The sequence below is a fragment of the Tachypleus tridentatus genome, chromosome 5 (genome assembly GCF_004210375.1).
Source record: "Tachypleus tridentatus isolate NWPU-2018 chromosome 5, ASM421037v1, whole genome shotgun sequence".
Lineage (NCBI taxonomy): Eukaryota > Metazoa > Arthropoda > Merostomata > Xiphosura > Limulidae > Tachypleus > Tachypleus tridentatus.
In genome coordinates this window covers 24,014,914-24,038,425 of record NC_134829.1, presented here as the reverse complement: position 1 = coordinate 24,038,425, position 23,512 = coordinate 24,014,914, and the positions used below count along the sequence as shown (strand labels likewise).

Below are 23,512 nucleotides of genomic sequence, written 5' to 3'. Positions count from 1 at the left end.
CGCTGTGCCACTGGGGGCAGGGGGCACACTATAATTTTAACCAAATATATTTTGGTCATTACACCGCAGAATTAGACTTACGATTTTTATTAACATCAATTTATTTATTTATTTTAATAGTAAATTATTTAATATTAATATGATTAATTTCTACTTGAATCACGTTTTTAATTACCATTTAATCAGTTGTGATCATTAATAGATATATACATCATCTTTAGTTGTGCTCATTACTAGATGTATACATCATCTTTAGTTGTGCTCATTACTAGCTATATACATCATCTTTAGTTGTGCTCATTACTAGACATATACATCATCTTTAGTTGTGCTCATTACTAGATATATACATCATCTTTAGTTGTGCTCATTACTAGATATATACATCATCTTTAGTTGTACTCATTACTAGATATATACATCTTCAGTTGTGATACTTACTAGATATATACATCTTCAGTTGTGATCACTACTAGATACATACATCTTCAGTTGTGATACTTACTAGATATATACATCTTCAGTTGTGATCACTACTAGATACATACATATTCAGTTGTGCTCACTACTAGATATATACATCTTCGGTTGTGATCAAACCTAGATATATACATCTTCAGTTGTGATCATTACTAGATATATACATCATCTTTAGTTGTGCTCATTACTAGATATATACATCATCTTTAGTTGTGCTCATTACTAGATATATACATCATCTTTAGTTGTGCTCATTATTAGACATACATCTTCAGTTGGGATAATTACTAGATATATACATCTTCGGTTGTGATCAAACCTAGATATATACATCTTCAGTTGTGATCATTACTAGATATATAACCTTCAGTTGTGCTCATTACTAGATATATACATCTTCAGTTGTGATCATTACTAGATATATAACCTTCAGTTGTGCTCATTACTAGATATATACATCTTCAGTTGTGATCACTACTAGATACATACATATTCAGTTGTGCTCACTACTAGATATATACATCTTCGGTTGTGATCAAACCTAGATATATACATCTTCAGTTGTGATCATTACTAGATATATACATCTTCAGTTGTGATCACTAATAGATATATACATCTTCGGTTGTGATCAAACCTAGATATATACATCTTCAGTTGTGCTCATTACTAGATATATACATCATCTTTAGTTGTGCTCATTACTAGATATATACATCATCTTTAGTTGTGCTCATTACTAGATATATACATCATCTTTAGTTGTGCTCATTATTAGACATACATCTTCAGTTGGGATAATTACTAGATATATACATCTTCGGTTGTGATCAAACCTAGATATATACATCTTCAGTTGTGATCATTACTAGATATATAACCTTCAGTTGTGCTCATTACTAGATATATACATCTTCAGTTGTGATCATTACTAGATGTATAATCTTAAGTTGTGATCATTACTATATATATACATCATCTTCAGTTGTGATCCATATCGGTAACTTCCTTTTGTTAGAAACTAATATTAATTGAGAACAATTGGTGAGTCAGTGAGTTAGTTTTTTATGAGGTTTTTTTTTTTGTCTACTGAGATTGTTAAATGATGTAGAGCAAAATAACATTTTCCCAGGAAATTAGTTTTCAATGTTCTCTATGGAAATGATAGAGCTCACACAGAGATGGTTTAGAATAGCAACAGGCACCCAAACCACATTTCAACACAATTTCCAACAACGCCATTATCTGTAACTTTAGAAAAAGAGTCCTCAGCCCCAAGAAGGCCATAAACAATATTCTGAAGTTGACGAAGGCTCACAAGTCAAAGTCTTCAAAGTCAACGGCTATTTTCATAAGAAAGATGATTCTGAAGAAATCGGAACGAGATATTTATTAAGGCTTCAGTAGTATACTTTTGTGCTTTTATTTGTTTAAACACAGTCTGCGAGTCTTTTCTACATACGGTGGTCATCTGTTGAAAATCTTACAAGATGCGTGGCCTGTTATTGACCTTACTGTTTCTTGCGGAAGCTTATTACATTAGTGCGTAATCAAGGTTTCAAGAATGAACACAATCAACAACAGAGACACCCGTTTGAATAACAAAATTACGATTAATTTTCAACATGTCTTCGTTTTTATTTACACTGCTCAAAACAACCAGAGGATTATCAGAATTTTTAACATTATAGCTATGAAAAGATGGAAACCATTGCTATAAAATAATCTCATTCACTTATCAATTCATGGTTGTTAGTATACATCTGGTGATCATTCATATAATATGAAATGCATATGATTGAACATTCGGCCTGTACTGTGTTTACAGTGGTCTCACCATAACCTTATCTCAGTCTTCACTTTGAAGTGAACCACACAAACCATAGCTACACCTCATAGAAGACGTGAATTTTAGCTCATGTGGATGGTCATAGGTCAAATAGAAGAAAGCCAATCTCAGCAGGATGTAGCAGCATGGTTGCAGGTGTCTTTAGCAGAACGTAGATTTGCCTTTAAGTCAGTTGTACAGTTGTTCGGACATCCAGACTAGAAAGCTCATCACAAATAACATAAAGATGCAAATCCTTGTCTTTCTACTCTACCCAGTTGAAATCGTACCTCAAAGGCTCCGAGGCTGAATCAATAATTCTTAATGGATAACATTTAATTAGAACACGAAGCTTGGCAGATCCACTTCACTTTAATAAAGGAATGTGAGGGTTATGGAAGTGGGACAAGTATGGTGTGAGGAAGAATAAATATTGAAGAACGTAACGGTCTTTACATCCTGTGGAGTTGTTCTGTTGAAGAACGTAACGGTCTTTACATCCTGTGGAGTTGTTCTGTTGAAGAACGTAATGGTCTTTACATCCTGTGGAGTTGTGCTGTTGAAGAACGTAACAGTCTTTACATCCTGTGGAGTTGTGCTGTTGGAGAACGTAATTGTCTTTACATCATGTGGCGTTGTGCTGTTGAAGAACGTAACGGTCTTTACATCCTGTGGAGTTGTGCTGTTGAAGAACGTAACGGTCTTTACATCCTGTGGAGTTGTGCTGTTGAAGAACGTAACGGTCTTTACATCCTGTGGAGTTGTGCTGTTGAAGAACGTAACGGTCTTTACATCTTGTGGAGTTGTGCTGTTGAAGAACGTAACGGTCTTTACATCTTGTGGAGTTGTGCTATTGAAGAACGTACCGACGTTTACGCTCTGTAGAATTATATTATTATTGCCAAACGTGATATAATTCACATCCTAAGTTCATTTGTGGTACCATATGCTGTTGCAACTGGCCCTGATTTCAGCTTGATGGATGATAGCACCCACCCTCACTCAAACTAGTCAAGAAGTTATTCGAAGAAAAGAAATCAAAAGTAGTGGTCTTCACGTTTACCAGTCTTCAATACCATCAATAATGTATCAAGTGACCTTGAGAGACGTTCAAATCTTATCAAGTGGCTCCAAATGTTAAAAACATGTACTCCAAATAGCTCATTTGTAAGAGCAGTCGAATACAACTCACTATTTTATCAATTATTTTGATTTTAAGCAAGCAGCTTTGACGTCATACTGACTATACGCCCTTTTAAAATTGGATACTATGAACTGCGAAGAGTTGAAATCACAACTACCAATTTTTTGTTTCCAAGCACGGGAGCTGAAGGACCAGTGTTTTGTAGTTAAGGTCTCTAAGTCCATCAAATGTTTGTATAAAAATTAACTAAGAAGCAGTAATTACTTTATTTTCTAATACTAGTTTTTGCGTGGTTGTAGGTAAAACATGGGAAGTTCCAATTTTGCTTTATCTCTTTGATACAGGGTATATTTATTTTATAAATGATAAAGAATAAAATTTACTCTATAAATGTACTCTTTGTATCCAACATACTCCCCACCGTTATCAAGTAAAGTATTCTCCAAGGCTTTAAACAAATATCTATAGCAATGTCTATTCATTTGGTATGTTATAAATTTGAAATAAGATCCTTGGCTGGAGCTTAACACGTCACAAAAAAATATTGATTTGAAACCAAATATGCTAAGTCACGTGTTACACGCCTGAAAAAGAGAACAACAAAGTTTTGTCATTCAAAGTTTTCTTAACTATATAAAATAAATTTAGAAGATTTAAATCAACGATCATGTTAGTTTTATTTTGTAGTTGTATATTTTGTGTTCATTTCAGTAAAATAATATCTAAGTACCTAAAACAACTGCGAGATCAAATAAACAGTCGAGTGAACGAAAAACAAAAACAGAACAGAAGACGCACAACGACTTATAAACATGATAATTCACGCATCACTGTCGGAGCATCGTGAAAATTAGAAGTTACATGGAGTATAACACGCAAGTAAAACAAAAATCGTCTATGACAGAGATATTCTGTGATACCTCATTGGCCAGCAGACGATGTTCAATTATGGCAACTACATTGACTAGGCCTAAAATATTAATTCATCTAACCCGCTTATTACTGACGTTGAAAATAGTAAAATTTGCTTAATGATCTTTGAAAGCGTAAGTTTTGCTGCTGTCCTTCTGCTGCTAATGAAAGTAGGCGTCTCGCCTGAACATTCCTCTGGTGGCTTAATGATACGTCACAGAGTGTGTCTTTCTCTCGGAGTAGTTTTCTTTGTATAATATCCTCCATATACACTCAGTTTTCACAATGTTTTAATAGTATAGCGAGAATTATGGATCTTGCTTTCACGTTAAGTACATTATGTACATACTCTGACATTGTAGTTTCTATACGTTATGTACATACTTTGACTTTGCTGTTAAATATACGTGGCATACATACATTGACATTGTTTTTGTACGTTACGTACAAACTTTGAAATTGCTGTCCATGTAAATTATAGAATACGTTATCGTTTTATTTATCTACAATTTGTGAATATTTCGACAATTTTGGTTAATTACGTTGTGAACGTATATTGACTTTAGTTATCTATTCTTTTAGATATTTTGAAGTTGTCATTTAATTACTTTATATTAACTTATTATCCAATCAAGTTCACTGCATCAGAACTGAAAACCAACCTAGAAATGAATACAAATAATTCAATATACTTTTCTTACGTTCTTATTTATGAAGATTAGTGAGTTTGTTTGTTTTGAATTTCGCGCAAAGGTACACGAGAGCTACCTGCGTTATTCGTCCCTACTTTAGCAATGTAAGACTAGACTGAAGGCAGCTAGTCTTGACCACCCACCGCCAACTCTTGGGCTACTCTTTTACCAACGAATAGTGGGATTGACCGTTACATTATATCGCCCCCACCGCTGAAAGAGCGAGCATGTTTGGTGTGACGGGGATTCGAACCAGCAACCCTCAGATTAAGAATAGAGCGCCCTAAAATCTTGGCCAGATTAGATTGCATTGTTTAACCGGTTGGCTGTTCTCCTTGTTAGAATTACTTTTATCCGAAATATCAATACCTTATAAACGTATACACTTGGACATATTATGCCCACACACTCACATTTCAATCCGTGCGCACTATTTACATTATTTAATACGAAAACACTTGTAAATTTGATAAATTAATTTAGAGAAACTAACTAACAAATTGCAGGTAACTTCTGATGTTTAACACTAAAATCATCACAATGCATTTTGTTTAAATGCTAGTCTAGAACTCCCATATACCGGTTACTGATCTTCAAGCGGAAGAACAAATTTTGTTACGCCCAAGAAAACACAACGGAATACTATCAGTGTTTTGGCTGTGTTTATGCGCTATCTGAAAGGTTCGGGCGCTATTTGATACCTCTTCCTTTACGAAAGGTCTCCCAGTGGCTCAGTGGTATGTCTGCGGACTACAACGCTAAAAACCGGGTTTCGATACCTGTGGTGGGTAGAACACAGGTAGCCCATTGCGTAGCTTTGTGCTTAATTCAAAACAACAACAACCTTCTACGGAAAAACGTGAATGGTTGTCGGTGTTTGGGTAAGAAAAGTTCATACCCTGAAGGGTCAGGTTCTCTATGACCTCTTCCTCCTTCCCGTACTTATGTTCTTGACGGATTGATATTTATAATTGTAGAACTGAATATTATTTTGATCCTTTTCAGGGCAATGTCCATGTATTGTGGCTCGTATATAGTGATTATTTTATTCTATCAGCAGAATGTCAAGTTTGTTGGTGGCATTCTTATTATTGTTTAATACATATATATATATATATATATTTATTAGTTTATTATTATTATTATTTTTTTATTATTTAATATATATATATATATATTATTTATTTTTATAATTAAAATATAAGTTAAGTGGGGAGAGATATTTAGGACCAGCTTCATCATGTATGAGGTACTTGTCTAGTTCGCATAGTAATTCGTTTTTCATCCAATTCTTATTAAAGTACATTATTGTACTATGTAGGAGTCTATCTGGTATGGTTGGAATGTTCGAGTATTTGTGAATGAACTGAGATGATATAGTTCTTGGAACTTTGTATGCAGTTGTGAGGAATGTGTTTTGTAGTTTGGTTTTAATTATTCTATTGCTTAAAGTTATCCATGCTGGAGCTGCATAATTTATTACAGGTCTAATATATGTTTTATAGATTTTTAGTATATTGTCTGTTGATGCTCCACTGTTTTTTCCAGTTAGACTCCTAGCATAGTTAGTTCTTCGCCAGACTTTATTTTTAATTTCGTTCACATGATTGATCCAAGTTAGTTTTGAATCATAGGTCAGACCTAAAAATTTTGCTGATGGGGCAATCTGGAGTAGTGTGCCATTCATATGTAATTCTGGCTGTTGTTTTTTGTGTTTTGTCAATTTCGTAAAGATTATTACTTGTGTTTTTGCTGTGTTTATTTTTATTCTATATTTTTGACAGTATTCACTTATTCTATTTAGTTGCGGTTGTATGTTAGTAGCTGCTATCGTGGGTGTTGCGGCACTTTTCCAGACTGCCACATCATCTGCGAACTGTGAAGAGAATCCATGATTCGGGTCCCTCAGTGGCATATTGTTTACATACATGATGAAGAGTATAGGGCTAACCACCCCTCCCTGAGGGACACCAGCTTGTGGAGTGAAGTAAATGTTCCTTCAACATTTACTCTACATTTTCTGTTTTCCAAAACGTTAGATAACCAGCGAATAATTCCTCGCGGTCGTTCCATTTCATTCATTCGGAAACAAAAGAACAGCAGGTTTGGTGTGGTTTGAATTTCGCGCCAAACTATGTGAGGGCTATCTGGATTAGCCGTCCCTAATTTAGAAGTGATAGACTAGAGGGAAGGCAGTTAGTCACCACCACCAACGTCAACTCTTTGGCTACTCTTTTATCAACGAATGGTGCTAGTGACAGTCACATTATAATACCTCAGACGGTTGAAGGAGTGAGCATGCTTAGTGATGGGGATTTAAACCTATGACCTATGAGTCGAGCGCCCTTAACCACCAGGCCATGCCGGGTTCAAAACACAGTCTGTGTAAAAACCACATACCAACATAATTTCGGAAGTGGTAAAAAGCCTCGAAACCCGTTCCATCAAATCGGTTGTTTGACTTGAAGGTCACTCGGAAGAAGTTTCCGTCCGACTTGATTTTTTTCGGTTTTTGGATGCCGCAGTGGCGGTGAACACCCATGTCGACTTTTCTAAAGTTGGAAAATTCAACGTAATCGCTTGCCGTGTCCATTGTACACCTGAAACACACGGGGACTATTGAAATTTTGTTGTATTTTCTAAATTACACGAACCGATAACTAACTGAAAAAGAATGAATATATATGACTTTTCTAAATCCAACACAACCATGATTTAGTGAGAGAAAACAATGTATTTTCCAGTTTCACGTGCATCAGTAAGAATTTTTTTTTCGTGCACAATGCCATAAACGTTTATCAATAAAATTATAAGAACTAAAATTTGGTAGACAAAAGTGGGTTTTCTCACAATTTTTTTTATCGAATTTCATCACATCATTCTGGCTTTCGCTACTACTTTCCTTTCTTTCGTTTTGTAAACAAAAAAAGAAATATTCTCTCAAGAAATTCATGAACAATGAAATCTGAAAAGGTTTATAATAAACGTGCCCTTTTTTCACTTAAGTTTTATAGATCTAAGGTACGCCGCTGGATGTAATAAAACGTTAAAAACTAACTAAAGTGATGTTTCAAACCTAACGTAACTTATTCTCTGCAATGTTTATCAACGGCAGTTCTCTTTTATTGGGTAAATGTTCAAGTAGCATCACATGCATCAAGTGGAATATAGGTGTATTCTATCCATCAGCTTTCACTGTATTGATTCAATGATTTTATCGAGAAAATTCAGTGACGTTAACATACAAGTTTCCCTCAATTTTAGGATAAACAATGGCTTTAATAACATATAAGTCTGGAATGCAATGTAACTTTAGTCAACTTTTGTCTAGTAGTAAATAAAACAGTCTTGTTATATTATTGTTAAGCCTTGGGCTCTTCAATTTTTGATACCGAAAATCCTAAAAGCCTTTTAAGCGATTCTGTAGACTTGCAGCTAAGCCTATATTAATTTATTTTAACACTTACGGTGTCACGCCTTCTACGTCGAAGTAAGTAAACGAGATGTGAACTCTCTCAGTGTCCCTACCGTAGAAGAAGTAATGACATTCGCTGTCACGTGGGTAGAGTCCTGGGTAATTCGGTGACGTGAAGCTGCCGTTTGATGTCTCCCAGCTGTTGAAGACATAGCCACAAACTAGAAGGAAAACGGGCAGCATACTTATTTATAATGAAACCCTTACGAAATATTGTACATGTTGTCGGTATCACAAATAATTAGAGAAACGTGACACACGCTTATACGATGATCTACCTATGCAATATGTCATAAATGTGTTACTCTGTTAGTTTGAACGCAACACATCCATTTGTAGCGCTAGATCAGTTTAGTGTTATATATTTCACACGTGTCTATCATAGTTTCAACAAGTTTTATGAACCCTCTACTGTTTACTGTGTCAGACATTTTTAGTCTATCACACCCATGTGTTTATTTAATTAAAAACGTGAAGTGTGAGGTGACACTGCTTGCTTAATCTGTCACAAACTTTTAGTTTGATCCTAACACTAACATGCCACTCATGCGTCTAGTGAAGATTTGCAGTTGTGTACACATTTGATGACAATTCCATGCCTAATTGTGTCACACATACACACGTATACTCTTAGGTCAAGCTTTTGAAATAAATTTAAAAAAATTAATCTTTCATCCATTTGTTTAGTAAAATTTCTTTATGAAATAAACAAGTTTCCTGTTTGGTTAGAGATAACTCTATAGTCTCGTGTAATTTTTTTAAAGGAAACATCTGTTGCAGTTTGATTAATGTGACACCTATTTAGGGAGCGAAAAACCTAATTTATTGTAATATCTAATAAAACAGCTGCAAGGTAATTTGTCCCCCATTTGGCTGGCGAGAACCCTACAGTTTCATGTATTTACATTTATAAAATGTTCTCAGGTTCATTTGCCTCACCCAGGTTTTCAATAGCTTGGTGCTTAGCTTTTGTGGATATTGCTATAAAACAAAGGTTGTGTGAAATTATATTTAGCTTTCCTATTTAACTTTTGGTTCATTGGTGATGTAAACCAAGTGCAATCTGACATTAATCTAAACATTTTAAAACTATGTTGGTATAATAGAAATACCTATATACGAGTATATATTATCAGGTAAAAGTAAAAGTGAACATACAATGTCAGGAATAGGAAACGTAAAAATATAAATAAATACTGCCACTTGTTGTCATATTTTAGAAGCTTTTATAATTATCTAAGTCTAATCATTAATTAACAACTATTTTTGAGATTTCTATTATCATTTATTTTTTTATTATATATATATATATATTGTTAATATTATTTTATAGCTAGTTATTAATTAGTTTTTATCCTATAGTTGGACTATTGTCTTAAGTATTGAGAAAACCTGTGAGAAATAAAAAGAAACCAACTAGTTACTAATTAGTGTTTAAACGTATGTGATCGTATAAACTTACAAAGAGCTGAGTACGCTACGTTAAAACGACATTGGAGCCTCACCACGTTGTTACTGTCAATGTTGCCACGTACTGAAATGTTCTAACTGAAGATCTGTAGTGTAGTTTCCTTCGCAAAAGGTCCTGTTGTGAGGCTATTTAATCTCCAAAGCACACCATCTCTCCCCATATTTTCCGTAATTCGTCTCGTGCACGTGAATGGTGGCTTTATAATGCCTGTTTCAACAGTCTAATCACACAGAAATCTCTAATATGTTTTCCTTTGAAAAAAAATGGAATACACTTTTCATTCTCCATATGTTTGACATTTACGACTGTTGAAGTGGAAGTATGACATATCTTGGTTATTCCATACCCTGTTGACTTCGTTTCTGCATATTCATCATTTTAATCATTTTGCATACTGTTGTATGAGGCGTATAGACAGCTTTTGCCACTGCCTTTTGAATTCATGGATTCTCACTTATTAAGATACGCTGAACCTTGCTTCTAATGGCTGGAGTAAACCTTGTTGCAGGTCTCTTTCTGGATAGTCTTGGTGTCCCAAGTTGACCCATATTCCTTTATTTTCCAAAGTTATTACGTACAAGAGATATCAACATCTTCGATATCATAAATTATCCATGTGGACATAACTTTTATTATACGAATGTATGATGTTGGAAAGAGCTGTGTCACACAGTTCCACAAAATAATACGTTTTCGGTGGTATCACACTACCTACGTAACACTGAACAATATCAACATGTAATTATAATACATTCTCTTTCACAACGACTTTATATTGGCTGTGGTTGTGAAATAACTTGCATAAGTTTGCATATTGAAAATTCTTTTAACATAGAGTGCTCAACCCTATAAGACATGACAACGTTCATGTCCGATCGCTACGACCTTACACTGATAACTTTAACGCTGTACGATAATGGTAATCAAACAAAGTTATATGATCTAACGTAGATAAAACAGCATTTATTTTCAGCTAATATAACAACATGCATATAGATTTTACTTTTTATTACCTGACTGGTTGTCTTGGGATCCCACATTTATACCGAAATCTAAAGAAAAAATGGACAAACGTATTTTGTTCTTTTATATACTTTAATAAGCGCCTAAACTGCAATCAAATGTTGTTTATTTTACATTGAATGTAGCAAAACAAATCAAAGATTTAACGTCTACAAACCTGACACTCTGGAAAAGTAACTAATATCGTTTCCTTGGTAGTTCACCATTAGTAGCGATGTCGAAAACAATTCTTTATCTGACATTTCATTTATTGTTTTAAGAGATTAGACGGTTCTCCTCCAACAAATTTAGATATATTAGACAGAGAAGAAAAAAGAAGAGAACGGTAGAAAAACAGAAAAATATTTCAGAATGGAGATTTATATCAGTTTATATCAGAGATGAAAAAAATAATAAAAAAATTGAAAGGCTTTCAGGAAATTAAAAAACAACAACAAATAATCGTTCTATTAGAGATGCATTCTTTTTTTTTATCAGAGAGTGAAAAATGCCCTGTATGTTTACGATATAACAAAATAATACAAAACAAAAATAGAACTACAACATTTGGAACTAGGAGACAAGCTATGATAATTCGTAATTTAGACTTTAATTATGTACGTTGAAACGTAAACCCTATGCAAAATCGTAGATTTATCATTTATCGTGTCTCGCTCTATGTATTGGTTATACAGATGTTACAGGACAGGTCGTTTACTATACACGTGATCTCAAGATGACCAATACCTTTATTCCAAATAAATTTGTGTTTCGAGAATGAACACGTCCACCCCCTCCTTTAATAATAGTATACTGAATATAACAGGCTCAATGTATTTGATATGTTATAATATCTTCTTCACTCGAACGTCAGTTATTAATTATATTCGTAGAATAATCATAATATAAGCAATAAAAAGCTTTTGCGTTTACGATAAAAAAAACTGATACTTTATTTCTAAACATATTTGATAAAGATTTATCAAGTTATCATATTATAAAATATCTAATAAACAGATTCAACAACAGATTTTTCCTCTATTTTTCCGGGAGAAATTAAAACAAATCATTTTTATTTAGGAATTACCAGGTCACATACTGGTGACAAACCGGTAGATGGCGTGGAAGCCCCTTGCAGAGGTAGTTGAGTCGAGACTTTGAAATTCGAGAGTCATGAAAGGCCCGTTGGCCATAAGTTGTGGTGGGATGGTTCTGCCACAAAATCTGTCGATCCATCTTCTCTCACCGTTGATGTTAATGAACGCCACCAAATTATCTACACCCTCACACCTGCAACCAATACCTTTTAGTTTAGGAATTCAAAATTAAGCTCTGGAAAGCAAAGAAAACACACACTGAATATGATTTAAATTATTGAGAGGTACAGTTAAGAAGTAAAGCAAAACCAAATATGAGCTAAGAATGAAACTTGTCTGTCGATCTAACGAATGCGTGAGCAATAATGTAAGTCTCGCTCAGATTCAAAGCTCAGTTGTTCTTGTTTCTTTACGGCCGGGGTCTGGCATGACCTGATCGTTAGTAGGCTCAACCTGCGGTCGCAGGGTTGAATCGCCTTCGTCGAACACGCATCCTAGTGGCACAGTCGTATGTCTGCAGACTTACACAGCTAGAGACCGGGTTTCAATACTCGTGGTGGGTAGAACACGGATAGCTCTTTGTGTATCTTTGTGCTGTGGGGATGTTAGAATGTAACGATCAATCCCATTATTCTTTAGTAAAAGAGTAGCCCAAGTGTTGGCGACGGGTAACTAGCTACCTCCCCTATAACCTGTCACTACTAAATTAAGAAAGGATGGCTAGCACAAATAACCTGTCAGTATCTTTACACGAAATTCAGAATCAACAACCAAACAATTCCTCAAGTGATATTTGTTTCAAAGTTCCGTAGAAGATTTATGTACGATTGTAAGCTTGTCAACTGTGTCCAGCCTTCTGCATGAAATTTGTCTAAGAACTGTCGGCTGATATATTTTATCTTTACGAGCGGTGGCTGACGTATTAGGTTTAAATTTCTTCGTGAGATTTCTCTATCAACGGTAAGCTACTGTATTACTTCCAAAGCTCTATGTAAGATTATTGTTCTACGAATGACAGGATTGTGTATCAGTTCCACAGTTCTGTGTTAGTTTTGTCTTAAAGTGGTAGGTTTGTTTGTTTGTTTTGAATTTCGCGCAAAGCTACTCGAGGGCTATCTGCGCTAGCCGTCCCTAATTTAGCAGTGTAAGAAGACTAGAGAGAAGGTAACTAGTCATCACCATCCACGGCCAACTTTTGGGCTACTCTTTTACCAACGAATAGTGGGATTGACTGTCACATTATAACGCCCTCACAACTGAAAGGGCGAGCATGTTTGGTGCGACGGAGATTCGAACCCGCGACCCTGAGATTACGAGTCGAACGCTTTAACCGACTTGGCCATGCCGGGCCAAAGTGGTAGGTTAGTACATTTTCCTCGAAGTTCTTTGACCAATTATTATTATTAGACGCGGCATAGCAGCTTATTGAACGGCTCTGAGTTTTAAAAGTACAAAATATTGACCAATTAGAGACCTAACTACAGTTTTGGACTCAGGAGGTCAGACCTTTTTTATTGGTGTATTTAACCATGTCCAAGACTGCTCTGATTAACTTACACTAATCCTACCTAAAAGAATTTCAATTTGAGGGTGGTCTGGTAGAAATCGGGTATACGCCTCACGCTTGATATTTATAGGCGCAAAAAAATTAGCTAATATAAAGGAAGAAAACGTTTCATTGGTTAATTTACTCTAACTCAACTTAAGAGAATTTCAAGTACAGCGATTATTGAGAATTCTTACTTGTTTCTGTGTCATGTACATGAAAATTGGTTTAGATATGTCAAAAATTGTTGAAGTATGAATTTCATAAAAGTTAAAGTTGGTTTGTTTGTTAGATTTGTTTTTGTTTATCGTGTGTGTTTGTGTGTTTTTTATAGCAAAGCCAAATCAGCCTATCTGCTAAGTCCACCGAGAGGAATCGAACACCTGATTTTAGTGTTGTAAATCCGTAAGCTTATCGCTGTACCAGCGTAAAGCCCCCCACTAGTACAGCGGTAAGTTTACGGTTTACAACGCTTAAATCAGGGGCTCGATTCCTCTCGTTGGGCTAAGCAGATAGCCCGATGTGGCTTTGCTATAAGAAAGCACACACACACACACTAGCGTAAAGCTTTCTAATGGGCTATCTACTTACCGCTGACCCATGGTCATTCTCTACTACACCAAACATCTACACTTTCATTTTGTTTCGAATATGATAATTCGTAACACTTTGACTTTATTCCAGCTACTTAATACTACAGTACAGAAACCCTAACACTCATAACCGTTTTATTTTTAATTATAATTTACAAGCAAAGTTCTCCTTCGAGGTTTTCATGCTAAGAATAATGTAAGGGTAGAAAGCATATTCCCAAAATATGACAATACATCAACTGTTTTTTTATTCTTTGTTTGTTTTTCTTGGCCTACGAAGCAAATTGAATAACAATGTAATTTAAGCGACAAATAACCAGACAATGAATTTTATTATATGAACAAAACTTGCAGTATATTGACGTCAGAAGTTTCATCCAACTTCCCCTGGCGGCAGTTCTGTGTAATAAAAGTTTGTCTCGCAGAGACACACATACGCGTACAAGCTGGTTGCTTGTGACGAAATACGCATTGTCTGGTGAATTGTTTCATCAACAAGCTTTCATTATAAATGAACTGAAATGATCAATTAAGATAATTACAACTCGGGACAAAGTTAATCAGAAAGGACATTGTATATAACTAATGATTGAATATCTTTACGTTTGTCCACCAAGTGACATGAAGCAACGCTGCTCATAAAATAATCTGTACTGAAAATATCTTGTTTATTCGTTCACAATTAAAAATAAAACTACACAATGGGTTATCTGTGCTCTGCCCGCCACGGGTATAAAACTCCGGGTTTTTGAGGTGCAAGTCCGCAAACATACCGCTGTGCCACTAGGGGTCTATCCTTTTCTGTTAGTCAGATACCAACTCTTTTTCTTTTTAATGAATACATTTTAGATATTTTGTTAACAACAGAAAATTGATACTTTGATGATATATTTTTATTTAAAACATTCTATATCCATGTTAGATCTTGTCCAATAAAAAATAAAAATATTAAGTTCTGGGAATATAACAGCAGAACAAAAGAGACGAGGAAATATGTTTAATAAGGAAAAATAATACCATGAGGATCTCATAATCTTATGTGTGTTGATTCTAATAATACCATGAGGATCTCATAATCTTATGTGTGTTGATTTTAATAATACCATGAGGATCTCATAATCTTATGTGTGTTGATTCTAATAATACCATGAGGATCTCATAATCTTATGTGTGTTGATTTTAATAATACCATGAGGATCTCATAATCTTATGTGTGTTGATTCTAGTCTCGTACAATCATCAAACAAACTCAACCGAACAGTTGTAAAGAGTTTAAAGTCTGGTTACATTAATAACCCAATTAAGTTAATGCAGAGTTTATTAGGTCTTTCTTGGATTAAGTGCGTGCGTTTAATTAGATGGGAAGGAACGGCATGGCCAGGTGGTTAAGGCACTCGACTCGTAATTCGAGTGTCGCGGGTTCAAATCCCCGTCACACCAAACATGCTAGCCTTTTCAACCGTAGAGGCGTTATAATGTTACGTCCAATCCCAATATTCGTTGGTAAAAGATAGCCCAAGAGTTGGTGGTGGGTGGTGATGACTAGCTGCCTTCCCTCTAGTCTCACACTCCTAACTTAGGAACGGCTAGGGCAGATAGCCCTCGAGCAGCTTTTCATCAATTTCAAAACAAACGAACAAACGTTTGTGTGAAGGGTTTTATTCGATCTTGACTGTGGTAAAAACTTACAAATAGTGCGTCTTTGTTTCGTTTTTTGATTGTTGTAAAATCTTACAAAAGCAATTGTTGTTTATTAAGGCCTTTTAAGTCTTTATTGGATTAAAACTTACAAAAGTGTGTTTATTTATTAAGTCTTCGTCGGAATAAACTTTCGACAGTGGTTTTCTATATTAGAAGTTTTTACTATAGAAACTTTGAAAAATGTTATTTATTTTTCTACTAAAGGTTTTAGCAAGTCTTGACTTAATGTAAAAGTCATTAAAGTGTGTTTATTTTTGTATTAGTGTTTACTAAGTCATGATTGAAGTTATGACTCACCAAAGTACGGTTATTTCTATATTAAATTGTGTTATGTCTTTATTGAAGTGAAAATCTTGAAATGGATTGGGTTACTTTTAAAGTAATTATAGTAAAAAAATTGTCAAAGTGAACACGGTGCCTTAATTTAAACCTAAAAATAAACATTAGTTCGAGTGAGCGCTCAAAGATGAGATTTTTCAGCCATCAATCAAACCTTAACAGAGAAAAAAAACTTAATCTGATTTTTTTGTTCGTCCTATTTGTTGACCAGGAAATTCTCCTTTTCCTGTGAGAGTCAACTGACTTCCAAGTACGAATTACTTTCTATATCTCTGTGTTACAGAAACTACATGACTTATATAAGATTTCAAACAAGCGCTTTTGTATGGTATTAACGACAGATGTGCTCAGAAAAATCAAATAGCTGTTACATAATTCTCTGCTTTTGTAAATTAACGTTATTGGCTCCTGAGTCTCTGTCAGCCAAACCAACTTTCTACAACGTATTTAAGGCATTCTAACGGAAGGAACATGTTCTTAACACTTCCACTTACTTCCTGTTTATGGTAAACGGCATGAAGAGATCAAAGTCTGTGAAGATAATCTGAACCCTTTCCTTACCCCTACTAGAGAACGAATACGAGTAGTGGACATTAGAGGTGTAGGGTTTAGGGTAGTTAGGGCTAGAGATGGTTCCGTTTCTGGAGACGTCGCTGCTGATCCACATATGATGGGCTTGATCTATTAAAACAGTAAAATCAGAATCATTCCAAAGACGTACGCTAGGGTTAGTTATCATGCAAAATAAAAAGAATATTTAGGAAGACAGCACGTGCATTCGAAAACACAAATTAAGACAACATACAAGATTATATCAGGTATAAAGGTAAAAAAAATCACCAACACTATATCGTGTTTACGCATTTGCAAAGCATTTTTTTTCTTATTCTACACATATCATAGTTTAAACAACGGAAATTGAAGAAGTGTAAGAAATTTAAAGAGGCCTAAAATGAATGATAAATTTCACATTAACTGCAGTTAAAATAATTAACATGAATAACTTTCCTTCAAGTATATTAAATGTTGTTGTAAGTTGTAATTACTCCATACAACATTTTTAATGCTCATGAATTTTCCTTGAATGTAAGTGAAGGATTGTGACTACAAGTCATATTTCTACTGTCATAAATGGTTAATTTTCTAATGTATAAAAATTGTTTCAATTCACCTCTCAAGACTTGGTAATTGCCGAGTTGACAGGTTTATTTACTTTTGTGCTTTTAATAATGAAGTCTATGAATGTCCTAATTGTCATTATAGTATTTACAGATCGATGTAAAAACCGGTTCTTCTAGTTGTAATTACATTAACTGGAGATCAGTGTAAATTTTGGTTCTTCAATGTAAAAATTGGTTCTTTTAATTGCAATTACATTAATTGGAGATCACTGTAAACTTTTGTTCTTTTTATTACATTTTCAGTATTTAAAGGCCAGTGTAAAAAACTGTTTTTTTAATTAAAATTACAATATTTAAAAGTTAATGTAAAAACTGTGTTTTATGGTTGCATTTATCATATTTAGAAACTAATGTTAAAAAAAAGGTTCTTTTGATAATAATTGTATTACTCAGAAGCTGACCCTACATCAACATGTAGCTACTAGATTGGTGAACAGTAAAGATAATAAAGTATCTGATCTCATATTTAATTTCAGAAGAAAAAAAAACCCACAAAATCAGCACAGCTTGAGTCAGTGATACAGGATAACATAAAAGATGGTCATGATTGGGGTTGGTCCCCCATTTATTTCATGTTGATAGAATTCTCACAATTTTCTATTCTTTGTTAAAAACGAGATTTTATTTCACTTATCATAACGGACGGATACTTCAACTAGTATCTTATAATGATTATGGAAATTAAGCCCAATAAAATTTGAATCACGCACAAAATACTACAATTATAAGTTATATCGATATTGTAATGAATCCAATTTATTTCTAGATTACTTTTGAGATTTTACTTAGAAAATGAGTAATTTTGCCCAAAAAGTTTGGACTTTTTTTTTTTTACACCAGATGTCTTAATAGGAGTAAAATAAATTATTCAACATGATGCAGTTGGTACATCCTGTCAGTTGGTGGCCAACAATATAAAAACAATGCAATAACCTGAGGGTTTAATTAGGTCTAATTTAAAAAAATAACTAAGTACTTTTATCAGCGCGTAATTTCAGTATCACAAACAAAAAATCCCAATAAAGAAAAAAACTGTAAATGTATTTTGATTTGCTTTTTACTCGTCAGAATTAACGCGAACTATGATCAATAAATACCTGACTAGAACGAGTTACTACGTGATGCAGTGAATTTAACGGTCAAGTATATTTACTGCTTACTCTTCTGGTAGTCGTGACCTTCTGTTGAAATACACTCTATATTAGTTCCTTGGGGAAAGTAAACTCAATTACCAGAATAAGGGCTAGTTCTCTTAGTGAACGAGCTGAAGTTTCTTTAGTAATCTCCCTTTACCACGGATGTGTATATTTGTTAGGATCACTCAAATCTAGCTGTTCAATCATTTGTGGTCAGACCTCGTGAAACCCTTTTCTTGTTGTTTCGTGATGTACTCTGGAATACGGACTTCTCATAGTAATTCTTTCTGGAGGGACTTTGTGGCTATTTTATCTGTATGATTTGGTTATGTGGAGCTCCATGTCTGGCTGTGAGCACAATAATTCGTAGAGAACATGGACAAATATGCTCAGCTTGACAAGAATTTTATCAATAAAATAGTTTTGATTTACCATATTTCTTGGTTAGCACACAAAAGAGGTTTCTTTACTTTTTTAATGTAATTACTACTTTTGTTGAGTAAGACGAATTTAAAGATAATTTGTATCTAGATATTTATTTGTGTCTATTTATTCAGACGTTTTGCATCGCAGCTTCTTCAGGAAATTAACGATCTACTGACTACAGAAGTAAGATCAGACCGAAACATTGAGATAATAAAAACATTTTTACTGAAGAAAGACTGTTCTCTCTGCTATTGGACGTCCTTACCTACACGTCATCACTTTCAGTTTGCTTATCGGTCTGTTTCTTTAATTATTTCCAGCAAAGCGCTCATTAGGTTGCTGAATCGAGTTATCTCTCTTTCTATTTATTTTAACGAGTTAATGGGAATGATTAGGCCTTTCGTAGTTATAGATCACTCATCTATCTTAAGGGCTGACATCTACCATTCGAACGTTAAGTTGTCAACGTAACTGGTCTGATTACCTCCAGCTTTAGTCTATTAATCAACAACATCTCTCTAGCGTTTTCTACTTTCTAAGGGATGACGATGGACTTTATGTAAAAAATTTGACAAATTTATGTAATTTTTCTGATTTAAAAATTGTCTGTATAGAGGCTCAGTAGTTTTGAATTGGTTAGTTCTTTCCTTTTAGATAAAAGCCATACTGGGTTCTCAGGTGTGACTGTCCACCGCGGAAAATTGAACACCAGATGTAAGCGTTGTAACTCAGTAAACTTGCCAATGTCCCACAAGAGGACTTTTGAATTGGAAACAAAATATGTAGATTTCAATTTCTACAGTGTATTAAATTTTGAAATAATGCTAAGCTATTTTGATTTTAATTAATTGTCATAAAAACGTTATTCCCTTAATTGTTATAAAAATAATAGTGCTATCCCATAACAATTAATTAATAGTAATTAATTGTTATAGAAAAGAAAGTCCTATCTCCTGAATGTTAATTGCTATAAAAAAAGAAAGAGTTATCCCCTTAATTGCTCGCTGTTATAAAAACGAAAGCGTTATCCCTCGAGTAATTAATTGTGATAGTAAAAAATGTGTTAGCCCCTTCCTTAAAGAAAAATATTTGAAGAAACTCAGTTGGGAAGATTATTATTTCTTAAGCTAAAGCAGATGCCGCAACAGCTGTTTAAGCATTGTCGATAGATCATTTTATAAAATTATAACTCAAATAAACGAAACACGTTTGACTTTCTAAAGCTGAGTAATTCTGAATGTATATATATATATATATATGTATGTATGTGGACCTTTAACTATGATTAAAGGATAATTCTAGGTATTAAAACATTATTATAAAGTAATAGTGTTGTGATATATAATCTTGATAAAAAGAATAATTTACGGTCACTTGATAAATCTCATCGTGTGGAAAAAGGGGAGGACATGTTTCTTGACACGACCCGGATATGGCCTTGTGGTTAATGTGTAGGTATGTGAATCTGAGGGTTCATTGTTTGCACCCCTTTGTCGCAAACTCACAACCCGCACTGTGAGACTATGAATGCGTTATAAGAGTGACAATTAAACCCCACCTTTCGATTAGAGCAAACTAGGAGCTGGTTGTGACTGCTGTTGAACATCTGCTTTTCCTCTGATCAAACAGTCAAAATCTGGGACATACAGCTTCGCAGCTGTTCGAAACAAAACCTTTGTAGTACAACCATTTATTGAAAAAATATTGATCCAAGAAAAACGAGAGATAGTAAATTAGAAATATATTTGTTAAAATTATTTTCAGCTTATTAGGATAGAAAAAAAGTGAACATTCTAATACAAGACCATTTGGTAATCACTGGGCAAAGAAGGCTGTATTAGCTGTCCCTAAATTTGAACTGATAGAACAGAGGGAAGGCACTCACCCACCACCCACTCTTGGGCTACTCTAATCAAACAGTGGGATTTAACCGTCACTTGTATAATGCACCCACGGCTCCACAGTGCAGACTGCGACGTTGCGGCAACGGAACACGATCCATATGTTCTAGGATTAACATTCCAGCACACTTACTACTAGGCCACCCCTGGCCCTATTAAAAAGTAATAAACAATCAGTGTTTTAATTTTTAAGTATATGTTTTGCTACCAAGTGTACCACACACTTCATGGGACCAACAATATTTATTGTTCAAGAATCTATTCGATTTGAAATTAAGCACAAAGATACACAAAGGACTATCTGTGCTCTGCCCACCAAGGGTATTAAAACCAGGTTTCTATAAGTCCGCAGGTTGGGCCCCCAAACGATCAACTCACGTCAGACCCCGGCCGTGAAAACAAAACAAAACAAAACAAAAACAAAACAAATACCACAGACATACCGCTATGCCACTGTGGGGGAGGGAGAGAACTAATTAATACAGATTAATAATAATATATTTTTGAATCAAATTCTTCCTTTATCGTCATGAGAAAATTATTAAAAGACAGTGGTGCATTTTTAAAGACACTTTACTATCGTAGGTATCTGTATGACAGTTTTCTTTCTCCATCATATCCTCGTGGTAACAACATGGTAGTATTATCTTAACATTGTTTAGATATTGTAGATATACATTTAATACAGAATAACAATGACATATATATATATGTGTGTGTGAATAGAGATTTTCATAAACTGACCTTTAGTAGTCTCGATACACTTTGTTTACAAAGTGCCAACTACACCATGATTTTCTCTTAAGAATGTTGGTAATGTTAACTATGTTTTTCAGTGCTGTGCATAAATTGTACTGATAGATAGAACATCCCTTACCAGCTGAAATGGGATTTTCCAAGTTTTCACTGTCTTGTTCTGGTTAAACATGCGATGTTATTAAAGGGCCTACGAGAACTTATTAATAAATACAATTGTGACGATTTTTGAAACCTGAAAGTAGGCTTAAGAACAGAAAAAAGGGTATTGAAAGTGTCGAATGCGCAGTTTATAAATTCGAGGACTTGTTGTATTAGGTTCTGCCGCGGTGTGGCGCCAAGAACTCACGAGATCACGTGTACATCAAAGGGAGAGATTAAAACTAACTGGAAAATGCCTTATACGAGCGTTATGTCGTCGTTGTCTGTTCGAATTACTTAAGGTTTTAACTTAGGCTAACAAAAACCATATATTCTTATGAAAGATAGACTGATTTACTGCTTTTTCAGACTCATCTTAGTCGGACCAGTAATGCAGAGGCTGTAATATTGTGATGTAAAATGTTTATATTGCAGACAACGTAACATATTTAACATATGTCGGAAAATCGATAGTACAGGTAGCGATATGCGCCTTTTTTTTTGCTATTTACGCTTAAAAATGTGTTTGAATAGAAGCATAGCCAAGGGTTTAGAATGGGAAATTATAATGAAACGTTTTATTTGTCTCTCGCATTTATGATTTTATGTGTTGAATTTATAATCACGTACTATACGCATTTTTAAGCCTATGCTCATACGAACTAATATGAATGCAGATTAACCACCGATGCTTAGTGGATAAGTTTTATACAATAACAGCATAAGCTACTTTTATCCGCTTGTGTGAGTGTGCGTAGGTATATGGCGAGTTTATTCTTTATAAATATTAAAGAAGGTTCGATGTATGCGTTCTAGATGTGCAGGTATTTGTGTCCGTATACACAACGAATTGAGCACGTTACTCCTTGATGTGCAGTTAATAGCAGTTGATAAATGCACTGCATCAGCTGTTATTCGCACGTAAATTCGTTCTGATGTTAAAATGAACTACATAATGCATATGGATAGATATCTATTGTAACTGATATAAAGGAAGAATACAGATTGGTATATACTGATCGTAAAAGGAGGCACAGAAATGTTAAGGATCTGCAGATTGATACCGTAGTTAAATAAAGATAACAAAATGTGTGATAGTCTACATTAGTAGACATAAAGATAAATAGTTAAATAAAGATAACAAAATGTGTGATAGTCTACATTAGTAGACAGAAAGATAAATAGTTAAATAAAGATAACAAAATGTGTGATAGTCTACATTAGTAGACAGAAAGATAAATAGTTAAATAAAGATAACAAATTGTGTGATTGTCTACATTAGTAGACAGAAAGATAAATAGTTAAATAAAGATAACAAAATGTGTGATAGTCTACATTAGTAGACAGAAAGATAAATAGTTAAATAAAGATAACAAAATGTGTGATTGTCTACATTAACAGACAGAAAGATAAATAGTTAAATAAAGATAACAAGATGTGTGATAGTCTACATTAGTAGACAGAAAGATAAATAGTTAAATAAAGATAACAAAATGTGTGATAGTCTACATTAGTAGACAGAAAGATAAATAGATGGATCCATTAATGATTTTGTTATATAGCAGATCAGGTTGATTCACGTGTTGTTACAATCACTTTTTGTAAGAGTTCGGTTCGAATTGATTTAAACATTTCAAATGAACAAGGAATGCTCAGTCAATATACCTACCTAGGCCTGCCTGTGATGTGTC

At 34.3% G+C, this 23,512-nt stretch overlaps 1 protein-coding gene across 2 annotated transcripts in view; it reads right to left on the bottom strand.

The window, feature by feature from the left end:
* Window positions 1-23,512, bottom strand: part of LOC143250722 (suppressor of lurcher protein 1-like) — a 58,588-nt gene that overhangs the window by 8,359 nt on the left and 26,717 nt on the right. Inside the window, exons 7-11 of one of the 2 annotated variants that reach the window (XM_076501660.1) lie at window positions 16,775-16,961; window positions 12,104-12,294; window positions 11,016-11,054; window positions 8,524-8,692; window positions 7,457-7,656 (exon numbers count right to left, since the gene is read on the bottom strand). In XM_076501660.1, coding sequence (XP_076357775.1) covers window positions 7,457-7,656; window positions 8,524-8,692; window positions 11,016-11,054; window positions 12,104-12,294; window positions 16,775-16,961 — 786 coding nt within the window. The remainder of the gene's footprint in view (window positions 1-7,456; window positions 7,657-8,523; window positions 8,693-11,015; window positions 11,055-12,103; window positions 12,295-16,774; window positions 16,962-23,512) is intronic. The other variant, XM_076501661.1, reaches the window with a different exon arrangement.